The sequence below is a fragment of the Vidua macroura genome, chromosome 1 (assembly GCF_024509145.1).
Source record: "Vidua macroura isolate BioBank_ID:100142 chromosome 1, ASM2450914v1, whole genome shotgun sequence".
Classification (NCBI taxonomy): Eukaryota; Metazoa; Chordata; class Aves; order Passeriformes; family Viduidae; genus Vidua; species Vidua macroura.
The window spans coordinates 87,458,501-87,472,427 of record NC_071571.1 but is presented as its reverse complement, the minus strand read 5'-3'; the positions used below and the strand labels follow the sequence as shown (position 1 = coordinate 87,472,427).

The 13,927-nt window shown below is 38.4% G+C and overlaps 1 protein-coding gene across 4 annotated transcripts in view; it reads right to left on the bottom strand.

Annotated features, from left to right (window-relative positions):
* The window catches only part of FHOD3 (formin homology 2 domain containing 3), a 372,799-nt gene that overhangs the window by 322,853 nt on the left and 36,019 nt on the right, over positions 1-13,927 (bottom strand). For all 4 annotated transcript variants that reach the window (XM_053980820.1, XM_053980827.1, XM_053980835.1 and 1 more), the window contains exon 2: positions 12,655-12,761. In XM_053980820.1, coding sequence (XP_053836795.1) covers positions 12,655-12,761 — 107 coding nt within the window. The remainder of the gene's footprint in view (positions 1-12,654; positions 12,762-13,927) is intronic.

Genomic DNA, 13,927 nt, shown 5'->3' with positions numbered 1-13,927 from the left:
GCAATGGTTTTAATAACACTCTATAGCTGCACAGACAAGTAAATTTACTATTCTTCATTGTATTTGCTCAAAAAATAAAATCTGTCACAGACATCTGAATCATGAAGAGACCATCATAAGCAGAAGCTGAGTCCAATGATGTTAGAAGCCATGATTTTAGCTCACCAACAATTGGATTTTGGTGAGCTGAAATTTTAATTTGGATCTTTTCAGTTACTGTAGATAAGAGAGTGTCTAAGCTCTGCTCTTAGCCAGGGTGTGTACACTTAAAAAAACGTTGCCCATGAAGGCAAACCTGGATTTCAATCTTTCATGCAGTGCTACACACATTCATAATGGCAACACAGTAACTAAGAGTGATGCATCTTGTTAGGGTGACTCTGGTTTTTTGGGATTTTTTAAAAATAAATAAATAGATTATAATAGGCAACCATATCCTATCGTCAGAGCAGTTTTCAAGTACCATATTCCCATGACTCTCATTGTACTCTGTTCCAAGCAGGGATCTCACCCATCAAGATTAGTGTTGTCAGTCAGTTGTAGACAGAGATAATTCTTGAGGATAACTCAGAGAGAAAAATCATTTGCTGTGCTAGAAAATTATGCAAAACCTTTGAAAACTACAAAGTAGTTTGTTTGTGCACATAAAAGTTTGGATATTTAAACTAATGAGTATCCTTTCCCTCAGATCCCAGCCAAGATGCTGGAAAGATAGCCTAGATGTGGTGGAAAATGAATACTAAAAGTTTCAATTCAAACAGGCAGTATCAGCAAAGGGATTGTAAGAATGGGGGTCCAGAGGATGGACCCTACCTTTCCCCCTGCACTGGGCTAACAGCACAGCTGATGCTCTTCCTCATCCTACTTTAGAGGAGTACTGTAAAGAGCAAGCGGTTCCCAGCTGCAGCCTGCTTTTAACTTGTGGAACTACACAAAACCTACAGGTTTGCCCTCCTAAGTTTCAACAATTCAAGGAAAAGAATGGAAAATAAAATCATATACCGGCAAACAGTATAGGTAACCTGTATTTTCATTATTTAATTGTTATAAGATGGGAAGGTTTGCTGCTCCCCCAGCCTCCAGCTCCCCCCGTACTTAGTTTTTCACACTGCTATGAAGTGCAGTATCAATAAATTACTCACAGCAAGGCCAGTTCTGAACCAGATGGAATCAGATGAGCCAGGGATACGTTCACCTGACACCAAGCCTCTCTTGAAATAACCAGATGATTTTTTCATTATCCTTCAGAACCACTACCAAAGCAAATACAACGGGTTACTGAACCCAGCTAAACTAATACCATGAGCTGTTGCCTATTTATCCCAAAGAGGGCAGAGGTTGGATGGAAAACTAACTTCAACCTGGTAACACTGAAACTATTTCCAGACTTGGACAGCATTTAACATCAGCCTAACCTGACAATTTACCCCATAACAATTCTGCAGCTAATTCTGCCTGATGTAACAATCTAACCATTAAGAAAACCTATCTACCACAGATGCTGCTTTCAAAATACACATGCACAACACATGCTTCACGTTTTGTTACAGCTTCTCATAGCACTCAGGTTTCTTCGTGGACCATTAACCATCTCCAATAACCACATCTATATTTTCCAACAGAATTAGCTTAATGAGAACAGCATTCAGCAAGTCCTGAGCTCAACAAAGAATCACTGACTCCCACAAAAGAAACCTACACTACAGTATGCCACCAAAGTATGGCATACTTTGAGTCTTTGCACTCAAAGACTTGCTCTAGAGTGCATTACTTTTGCAAATGGCTTTTGCTTTTTCATTTCAGAACCCATCCATTTCCATCTTCACTTGCACACACCTTCTAGGGAGTGGAAAATGCTTCTGCAATGGGGTATTGCCTCACAGTTGCTTCAGTTTAAGGTACTCCGCAGCAGCAATGGAAAACAAACTGTTCCTTGTTGAATGCATAAAGGATGAAATTTTTGCCAGAGTTCAAGCACTTGAGTCTATCAGGTTTTCCCTGAAAAAGATCTGCAAGCCAGCACACACATACAATAAGGAATGTGTTTTTTAACCTGCTATTAATCAGACAGCATAAATCCTAGGCTTTGATTTCAAAGCTGTTAAGATACAGTTTGACTGCCATTTCACCGTGATATGCTTCTCCAATCAACTGCAGATTGAAGAGATTGAAAAAAAAATCTGACACTTCAAAAAAAATGCTGCATAAAAGCCAAGTCTTTTTAAAGTGAGAGAGTGCACATGTACACAGAGAGTGGAATTAAGAATCTCCCTGAAACTTATCTGAAAATCTTATCCAAACAAGTAACCTTTTTGAAGTTCTTAGGTGATTATTATCCAAAGATCCAACTGTCATGTTCAAGCTCATGTTATTGCCATTGAATAATGGAAGCAGAGGAGCTCAGGAAATAATATCAATAATTAAAAAGAAGTCTTTTACATGCTAATACCCTTCAAATGGATGACAGCACGAGCAACCTCTTCTGGTACATGACAAGCTGTACAAGGCAAACACACACACTCATCCTCATAGGAAGTCAGTAGGCTTTTGTCTCTTACCTCATTTTTTCCATCTTAAAAATTAGTGTGAAATCACAATGTGTCTGCATCCTGTTCATGTAATACACTTGCAAGTCATCTAATTATTTTCCAGAGTGCTTTTATTCAGAGCATTCCTGGATCATGACAAATTTACTAAAGTAACAATCATTTGACAAGATTGGACAAAAATAAATAAACAGATAGCAACCATCTCTGTCCATTCAGTCTGCATTAAAAAAAAAAAAAAAAAAAAAAAAAAACAAAGCATAAAAATAATTAAATCTTTACTAATCCAATAGAAATAATCACAGCATATTCCCTAAGCAAAAACTGGGACGGCAAAATCTGGCCAATCACTACAGCAAGAAACAGTATACAAAAGAACAAAGTATGCTTAGATTTGTACAGGGTTTTTTTCCCTGCAGATTATTGTAATATTGCATTCTGTGTTTGTCAACATGATTTAACAAATAACTGCCTCATTCCCACTAAAAACCTATAAACCACCACCATCTGAATGCCAGTGAGTGGAAGAGCATCTTGGCTGACACACCATTGTCTGTACAACTGTGCAAATAAGGACTACCTACCAACTGTCACTACAGGGTGCTGGGCTTTTACATCCCCCTAACTCTTCACAAGTACATTTACTAGGCAGGGTTGCTATTTTTCTTTCTTTTCCTTTCCCCCTCTTTCTAAATGGAAACAAAATGGGATAGAAGGAGGAAGGGGAAGAAAATGAGAAACTTGAAACTGTGGAGTGAAACAATCAAGGGATTCACCAAGTATGCATTATAAGCCACATGAATACCACCAAATTATTTATTACTAATGTAGTCTGAGTATATGTCGGTAAAAGGTGCAATCGTTACGTTGTGTACCTCACCACAATGTAACAATTTTTGCCAAAAGATAATGAATCACTTTTACATTCTCTGGAAGGCAAAGAGTTGAAAATGGGGGAAATGTTTGCTCCATTTGTCCTTTTTAGTAGTTTATGTGTGAGCAAACTTCAGAAGCTGGAAAATGAGAATTCCCTCCCCACTTCCTCCCTGTACTTTCTGAATCATCATGCTGGCTCTTTCTCAGTTGTTAATGGCTCAATTTCCACACATTAAAACAAAAACCTTCCAACAGCCCCTCAAATATTTGAGGGCTGACTGCTGCCTTCACAGTCAGAAAATAACCATTTTTCAAGAGCTGTCATTCATGAGCAAAACTGTGTCCCTTCCCAATGCAAAAGCTCAACTCATATAATTGTTTTCAGCGGGATGATTATTGTGTCATTTTGTGAAACACTTATAGCATTTTCAATTAAATCTCCATCTTATATTTTTGTATTAAGAAAACACAAACTTCATGAGTTGGAAAAAGGTAAAGAGAATTGCATTAGAAGAGCTATTTTAACAATATTGTTTCTGGGTAAAACACAAAACCAAAAGTGTTGTTTCCACACTTCTTGTCAACCTCGCATTATGTTCTTCTTCAGAGATGACACATCACTTGACCAATGCTTTACAGTTCTTAGGTTATATATTTCCCACTGCTGTCAGTAACTGTCAAGCTCTGGCTGCACATTCCTCCCAGGAATCTTTACACCAAGTAATTTCTGGTCATATGGTTTTGCTATGTGTACTTGAAGTTCACATTACATGAGGATTTTAGTTTAAAACCTCTTCACACTTGGAGAAACAGATGCCTTTGAAATATCTGGACTTTTGGGGAAAAATGTTAGAAGAACTGGAAACCTACAGGACAAGGGCAAGGAGGAAAGTAAAATAAATTAACCTCCAACAGCTGAGTCATTTGATGTTTCCACATCTTCAGGCAAAGAGTCCCTCCAGTGCTCCCAGCCACACTGTGGGACCCACAGATTTGGTTCCAGACCACTGCGAGTGGTCTGGGTGCATTAGGAAGAGCATTGTAGCAGGTCAAAGGAGGTGATCCTGCCCTTCTACTCAGTCCTGGTCAGGCCACATCTGGAGTGCTGTGTCCAGTTCTTGGCTCCTCAGGACAAGAGAGACATGGCGCTCCTGGAGCACATAAAACAGTGGCTACAATGATCATTAAGGGACCGAAGCATGTCTCTTATGGGGAAAGGCTGAGACTGCTGTTCAGCTTCCACAGGAGACAACCGAGAGAGGATCTCATCAGTGTCTGTCAGAATCTGAAGGAAAGGTGTCAAGAGGGTGGATCCAAGCTCTGCTCAGTGGTACCAAGCAACAGGACAAGAGGCAATGGGCAGAAACTGATGCACAGGAAATTTCACTTGGACATAAGAAAGAACTTCTTTACTGTGCAGGTCACCAAGTACTGGAACAGGTTACCCAGAGAGGTTGTGGAGTCTCCTTCCTTGAAGATATTCAAGAACCAGCTGGACACAATCCTGTGCAATGGGCTCTGGGATGACCCTGCTTGAGCAGGCAGTTTGCACCAGAAGTCCCACTGTGGTCCCTTCTAACCTGACCCATTTGTTGATTTTGTGACCAACTTCTAATGAAGTTCCATAGTTTCAGAGCAGAAACAAACAGCACTTGAATAATAATTTGCTTTCTCACAAAGACCCCTGATACCTGACATTAATCTAACTTACAGTTCCAAAAGAGGCATCTAATTTTTTCATAATTAAAAAAAAATTAAATTACTCAATTTGTAAAAAATAGTTTTAAGAACTTTTCATAAACATTTCTATTTTATTAGAAATCATTCTCTACCACCTTAAGGGAAAAACCCTAATCTTGTATGATTTTCCTATTTAATTGATGATACTAAAAAGATAATAAAGTGAAGAAGATATCTAAAACAGCACAACACATTTCAAAGCAATGTCATGCTCACTTAATTGGTCATTTACGCTTTATCAAAATGTGACCATTTATTAAAATGTGACCATTTTAACCAGACTCAGCAAGTAATATTTAAAAGCTGTCATACCTTGCAGTAGAACACACATATGATTATGTAAGTACATAAAAATAAAGCCTACTTTGCACTGATCAATATACTATTTTGTGTCTCTTTCTTCTTTTGGAAGTTTTCCATTAGCATCATATTTGGCAAGGGCTTCCTCCTAACTTGACATACAAATTTTTAAATATAAAACACTGTTCACAGACCAATTATTTCTCCATATTAATTCCACTTCGGAAATGGGCTTTATATTTATTGTTGGGCCATCAATGCTTTTGCTAGCGAGCACAATTACTGAGCAGTAAATGTGAAATAAACTACTGTTTTGCTGTACTGCTGTGGTCTTAACCCTGGCAGTATTCACTAATTTTCATGGCTTCATTACTGGAGATCCTGGGTTAGTCACAGATTTGCGGCCATTTAAGCTGTTAGCTCACAACTGGAGGTTAAATTGGAGACACTTATTTTTATCAGAAGCAGATTACCACCTTAGTTTAGTCAGGGGTAAACCAAATAAACACACACAACACACCAAGCACACAGACAAATGGTGTGCATGGGAGAAAAGCGAGCGTGAGCTTGCTTACACAAACCTTTGCGTTTACCACCGGGTAGGAGCACATAAAGGAACAGTTGCCATGGAATAGGAAGTGTAGCTAATTGACAGCTTTTATTAATTACCCAGCACAAACTCCCTCAGCTGCCCACACACTCTGGGCAATACTACACAGGTTTGCCCCAGCAGACCAGCAGTGAGTGCCCACGGTGCTGGTACTGTTCCAGGTTTGGATTCCAAATCAGTGGTTCTGCTCACAACAGGAGTTCAGAGCAGCCCTGCAGCACTTTCTGGCAGCCCTACCTGAAGCCTCACAGATGATCTGTTTATGGAGAGAGGAAGGGATTTCCTCCTCACAAATTGAAGGGAAACACATTTCCAAGCCTCGAGAGCCACTCACTTAACTTACAGCCTCATCATCGAGGAGGAGGGCAGAGTGCAAACACAGCCATTAAGCAGCTTCAATGTTATTAAAATTAAATGGTTTTAAATAGAACATCTGGCATCAGCTGTTCCCATAAGCTGTTTTTATTTAAGTTTCCACCAAAAAATACTGGACTTCTCAGCTATTTTCACATGCAAATTTGAATGTCAAATTAGGCTATCTTTAAAAAAAGTTGTCCTAGCAAAAACTGTAAGAATTATTCACACGCTTTTTGGTTTGGCACTTTATTTGGTATGTAATGGGCTAGGAGAGAGCTAAGCACAACAGTATTTTTGCAATACATTTCACAGTGGAAATTATTTTTCAATAAAAGCACTCGTATTGCATTCATTTGCCAGCAGTGATCACTAAATTCAAAAATAGCAAATCTTCAAATGTTTTCACAGGTACCTTGGTACAGATGTAGATTTTTCCCTTTACAACAGTAAACTCTGGGGCAAAGTGGGAGAGAAAGAGACACAGCTGCTGAAGTATTGAGAAACAAAAGCTGTGAAATAATGAGTCAAGCTCTTAAACACCCCAACATTTACACACCCTCACCAAAAAAAACAGCCATCAAAAAAACCCATAGGGCAAAACCAGACCACAGAACATTTCAGAACTTGGTATTTGCCATCTTACACCCAAAAAGCCACCATGAGCTTTTGACACTGCTCTCAGGCACATGGCTCAAGAGCACTGTGCCCCTTGACATTTCATAAGTATCAACTGCCCACAACCTGCCCCAGTCAAGTCTACCAAATCCAGGCTCCTGCTCACCCCAAACCAAAATCACACAGAGAGTAAAGAGCTCATGAAGCCTCCTTCAAGAAGCCTCCTTGTCTAAGCCAGGGGAGCCACTACTATGGATGCTGGTTCCTGCGCAGTCAGAAGGATGCAGTACAGTTTCCAAGACTGGGGCACTTGGAGAAGAGCACTTCCCTTTGAAGGACATGTTAGCACATCAGTGAAAGTTAACACTATCCAGCATTGCAACTGTTTTTTGGTAGGCTTCTTTTCTGAAGGTTCTCCATCTAGACTGGAAAGAAGCTGTAAGGTGCACAGACTGCACCCCCATCTGACATCCCAGACTTCTACTACACACAGTAAGTTTTGATCCCTGTAATTTCTGTGCTTACTGTCAGACTCCAGACCTCTCCTAGACAGCACACACCAAAACAGGGCACCACAAGTTCTTTTCAAAAGCTTGCATAGACTTTGCATTTTGAGTTTTTTGGTGTGAGCAAAGTGGCCTGCAGTCTCTGACCTCAATATATGCAGAAGAGATATACTTTTATATCATCAAGCCAGCTTTAAAGCTGAAACTATGTAAGAAAACAAGCCTTGGCCTGCAATAAAATTTATTAAAGTTAGTTATTATTTTGAAGATGCTTGTTTTCTAAATACATTTTATATTCACAAATCAGTATTCATTTATTAACTACAAAGTAGTAGGTAGCATTTTACTATTAGTAGGAACCTTAATTTATCAATCATTTCTTTGCAAGATGCTGTGTCAATGTGATCCATTGACAAGAAATCTCATAACTGGTGAATAATTTTCATGGTGGAACTTTCAACTGTTAATTGCCTCCATCCTGCTTTCAGAGCACATCCCTCAAAGTCACATGTCTCTTTTGTCAGGCCTACAAAATATATGCACATTTTTGTAATTATTTCAATTACACACTCTGGAAGCAGGAATGCTCAGAGATGCCTTGCCAATTGTTCTAAACAGGGAAACCATATGGGACCAGTAATTTTATTTAGTTTTGATGTCAATGGTTATTGCAAGATAACTATGAAAATGAATTACTACAATTCCACCTAAAGATTAATTTCAATATTTTACCTAATTATTTTTTATATAAACAACAAAATTGTATCAGTATTAAGAAGCAAAAAAGCTGCATAAATTTTTGAAAATACAGGTGGTAATAGTTATTGTCCTCAATATTTGTGAGGCAATTAAGAACAGCATCAACTTACTCATCCATAAAAACCAATGTATTTCTTTAGGAATGTGAAATTTTAATCTGTATCACCATTTATTTTGCAACAGTAAAGTTTTAGCAAAACACTTACTTCAAAATGTGGCTCAACATCTCAATCTGATACATTTTAGAATGGAATACTGCTACCTTGTAGAAATTCTTATCCCTCCAAAAATTACCACAACCTCTCAGCCCAGTTTGATGTTTCTAGGGAGTTGTTTTAGTTTGATGTTTCTAGGGAGTTGTTTTTCTTGTGTTTTTTTTTTCTTGCTTTGTTGCATGCTTTTAATTGTGGCCATCAATTGCCTTTTTCAGATTCAGCATTTCATCAGACCTTATAGCTAAATATCACAGAAATCAAAATATTTGGGTGGACAACATAAGTAAATAATATCAATAAGCAGTCACAGTCTCCTGTTTGTAGCAACACAATGACAATCTTTCTCTGGTACCTCCCTTATTTTTCTTGTTGTTGGCACTGAGAAACATAGACAAAACACAGAGAGAAAACTATCAGAAGTTGAGAGCATTTTCCACCCATGAACAAACACATTCTGTTTAAACTAATACAAAATCAGCATAGAATCTGCTAGATTTCAGTACTGCTTCAAAAAATAAGCCATACCATTTTTAAGATAAAAACTAAATTAACTTTCAAATGCATCTCCAACATCCTTATGTAAACAAGTGACAAAAAGTTTTCATTCTCACAATTGTGCTATTTGCAAAGTGGGAAAAAATACAGTACATAAGCAGGAAAAGAATATTAGAGATCCTTGCCAGACTCCACTGTCTCCAACAGATTCTGAATCAAGACCAGAATGAACAGCACCATCAAGAGGGAAAAGTTCTGTCATGGGGCTCACCCAGCCAAAATGGCTTGAGATAGGGTGTCTAGAAGGAATGCAAAAACATTAGTGCTGAAGCCATTTATCAGAAGTGCTTTAAAAGAATCCCTGCTGAACAGAAGTCTTGAAAACATATTCCATGAAGAAATTTTCATTGCTCATAGCATACTGCCTGAAGAAACTCTTGTTCTGCATTTTAGGACAGTGTTACCTTGTGGGCTACCATGAGGGCCTGTTAAGACATATCCACAAAGAGAGTTTGAGCAATTATATGGTAATTTAAACACATCATATTCTTGACAATTCCTGCTTTCTCTGTAAAACCTCAGGTAAGCCAAGGAAAGGAGCTTTACCTGTCACCAACACCTTAAAGCAGCCAGCCTGCCTAAACAACCTCCATTGTGTACTACCCTACACAATGAAGCATCCACAAGGTAACTTGTGTTGGAAGCAAGAGAGAAAAGCCCAACAGCTAAGCAACCCAACAAGCAAGTGAGCCAGGAACACAATCCAGACTTTAAAAGAAAGGTTGTTTTCCTACATGCTCCCACTGACTAAAATCAGCCCCCATATAAAACCAATCTGATTCTCCTGAGCCCCACAGCTATTCTCAAGGGTGCAAATGGCAGCAGGTGAAGTTGTGGGGACCGGAAAGCCATCCAATCCCCACCCATGTTTTAGTTAGCCCTCTGCGGTACAGGGCCATGTGTGTTGGCTTTTCTCCTTCACTAGACAGAAGTTTTCATTCTCCTGGAGTGGACAGCAACTACCAAAAGCCTCTTTTCACTATATTCAGTAACAGAACAGCATTCATTTGAAATTGCAGGAGTGCAGATGTTTCTTATACAGGTTATTTAAATATACACATTATAAACTTCCAGCAACAGCCACCATTCTTTTGTTTTCTTTTGAAGAAAAAACCTTTATGTTTTCCACTATGCTAATTCAGTTCCTCACAGAGAAAAGAAATACCTACAGCCTCTCAAACCAATCAAAATTTTTAAGACTTTGCTTTCTGCTTGTTTTGTTTTATTTATAAGTCTCCTTTCAAAAGTGTTTAAAAAGAAAATCTTCATCATTTTTCCCAGGATGAACAGGAATTTTTGGCAAAAAGATGCTGCAAACACCCATACTACAGGACATTCTGGCCACTTTGAGTTGGAGTTTCCACAGCTAAGGTTCTAAAATTTTAAAAATTCCATGAATATCCAGCTACTAAAGCCCTCACTCAGAGTTCAGCAAGCTTCAGTGACCCTGATGAGCACAGCAGCTTTGGCATGGCAGAAAGGCAGGTCCTGAGGTAGCCTAATCTCAGAAAATTAAAAGCTTTGAAGATTAAGAACAGGACCTTGAAATGACCCAGACAGAAAAAGAGAGAGACTAAATGGTTTCTCCAGCAAGTCCCTCCCAGACAGCAAGCTGCTGTTAAGCTCCCAAGGTCTGCAGCCAGAAGCTCCAGCTCAGGAGCACTCCAGCTCAGTGTTTTGGTCTCAGAACTGCAAGGCCCAAAAATGGAGTTTAATTTGCTAGAAATACAGGACAAAGGAAGACATTACTGACTGCATCTGCTCCCCTATGTCTAGAATATTCCATTTTTCTGAATAACATCACATAAGCTGCATTTACCATGAAATAACAATGTTAAGCCTACAGAGAAGCTTATCCCACATACTTCCCAAAGCTCTGGTGCTTCTTGTTTATCTTTTCTTCTCTCACAAAACATGGACAAAAATGAAATGCAGAAACCCATCTGAATCCTCACCAGTACAAGACTTCAAGCAGCAGTTCCATGTTTTTTTGTTTTATTGGGCTTTTTTCCCTCAGGATAGCCACCACAGAGAAAATTATAATTGTGTTTCAGAAACAATTCATATCATTGATTTCACATGCCCAAAAGAAGCATAAAAATAAAACAAGGTGAACAGTAGCTTGCTATTTCAAGAGCAAAGTCTGGCAGGAAAAGCACCAAATGGTCTCTCACTTGCCACGTTGCTTGGCAGTGCCAAATTGCTCCTGTGGAGTGTTAAAAGTAGTGAAGTCAAAATTACCAGAATTAGCACAGACACACCAATGGAAAGGGAAAAAATGTGACAAATTGAAAATGTATTGCTAAAAAAAATCCTTTAAACTACTTGCTTTCAACTCATTATAAAGTTAGTTGGAAATACGAACTTGCTGTTCTTTGCAGTGATTTTTATCACCTATGCACAAAACTGAAGACTATATAAATTTCTACAATCAGCACTCCTATTGCATAGGAAAGGAGGCTCAGTTCAGCTTGTATTGGCTACTCTGTCTATTGACAAACTATCTTCTAACCAGTTTCTAACAGAACAGTTTTTTATCTTGTAATGGTTATAAAACATGCCCCATACTGGTATATGTGAATAAGACATACACAAATGCACACACATGAATATCTGGAAAATATTTAAAATTCTTCTCCATATAAAATAATCTTCAGAGGCACAGTTCAGATTTATAAGGCATATTCATCAAAGGCAAGACAGCTACCAGAAGTGAAGAAGGAATATAAGCACAAGGGTTGGATTTCCTACTGTTAACAAACTCTGACCAATTTAAAATTCAGTTAAACACACCCATAAAATAATCACAACTATCCAGTCCAACATAGTAACTAGAAAGACAAAAATAGATCTAGACTTTCTCTTCATTTTGCATCTTAAGTAAGACAATCACCTGAAAGATCCAGAAAAGGAAAATTCTTCAAAAAAGCAAATCTCCTATGTGCATTTACACAAACACACACTGATGCTAACTTCTGCTTTCACTTTCAGTTCTCAAAGAGATGAATATGGAAACTGTGTCATAGCAATTCATGTGTGTCAGCAATAACTAAATAAGAAAAAAAAAAAAAGTAGGAGAGGAGAATATTCAAAAAACAACATGCACCCCCATCCCTTGATTTGGCTCAATCAATTCCAGGAGTAAAAAAATAAACCAATACAGGTCTTTTCTTCAAAAATATAAATGGAGGACTTAACTTATCAAGGTAAAATAAACTGAGTTTATAACTTCTGGAATACCACCACAATACAATCCTCTACATGACCAATATCATAAGAAAGATCTCAAAGTTCTCCAAACAAACCATCCTCATTTACCAAGTTTCAAAGAACTATAAAATCTTCCTAGACTAATCAAGACACTCATATTCATAGGTTTCTTTACAGTATGTCATATTTTAGAGAAACTGTAAAAGTGAATGTAGAGAGAGATGTCATAAAATTCTTAATCATACAAGGGACAGACATACAGGCATACAAGGGTAAGAGTTATATCTTTTCTCTTCCTATGCTGACCTGAACATATGAAGTTAACCACAAGTCTATTTATAAAAATTTAATAAACCTTTACTTACCCAGCATCCTCCTGGAAGCCTTCTAGTTCATCTCTTTGCTCTGCTAGGGTGGACTCTAGATCCAGATAGGTGCCATTATGAGACAATTGCAGGGTGCAGTCATCAAGCTGTAGAACAAAATTCAGACTATTAGATTAGAGCAGTCTTTCTCTCTAACATACCTCTAACATTGCCTTCCCATTTTTCAGGCCCTCAGACAAGATTTCCCTAAAACAAACAATATGTTGGGAGCAGGTATGAAAAATTTTTTGGTAGTTTACTCAATTCCAAACCCATGTTCCCTAGACCATGTTTGCTCACAACAATATCAACACAACTAACAAACACAGTGAAATTTATTAGAACACATAGAAGAAGATCAGAGGGCTTTAGCACAGAGCCTTTGAAATGTAATACAGAAAGAGAAGTTAATTTCAAAGTGTATCTAGGATATAAATTACTGTTCTCTGTCCTTACAGTTGTAAGTAGAGTTTCTGAGCCTCTGGATGAAGACAGAAGGAAGAAAGAGCTTTTTTATTAGCCCCTATGAAGACAGATGTAGCCAAGGGACAGTGCAGAATGTGTCAGTCAAGAGTTGGGGTCCTGCAGTGAGAGCAAGTACAGTCAACCAAGTCACAGATTTTTCTGGCATTCTGCTTTTAGGGTCAGACAGTAACCAGCCTCAGAGGCTGCAGGAACAACATTTGTAGGCACTGGGTGGGAGGAGAACTGGAAACCTGTGCCAGCTTCCACAAAGGTACTGAGGTAATCAAGGACCAGACCTGAAAGCAGAAATCTGCCCACAATCATGCTTAAGAGGGAGGGAGGAAGAAATTAATAAACTGTCTTTATTTCTTTTCTGTCTTCCCTAATCTTCACGTTTTCCATTAATTGTTCCAGCTGTTGTTAAAAAGAGCCAGATTTGACTTATGTCAGAAAAGAAATTTTCTGGGTATTATTTGCAGGGTGCTCATCACGATAGAAGATCTAGGATGAATCATCCCAAAACTCTGGCTAACTCATTGAGCAGGAACACAAATTAGTTACTGATCGAGAAGGAAAACTAAAGAAGCTGGGAGAAGAGCTAGAAAGGAACATGAGCTCCTCTCTTACCATGACATAACTCAGTGTCAAATAACAAATAATGAGGAAAAAAAGCCTTCCCAGGGCAGAAGAACAAGACAATATTTACCAAAGGGCAAGTGAATGTAGAGGGTTGTCCTGCCTAACCACTAGGGTTAAGTGACCATCTGCTCAGAAAATCCAGCCCAGAAGCATAAAAATGGACATCTGT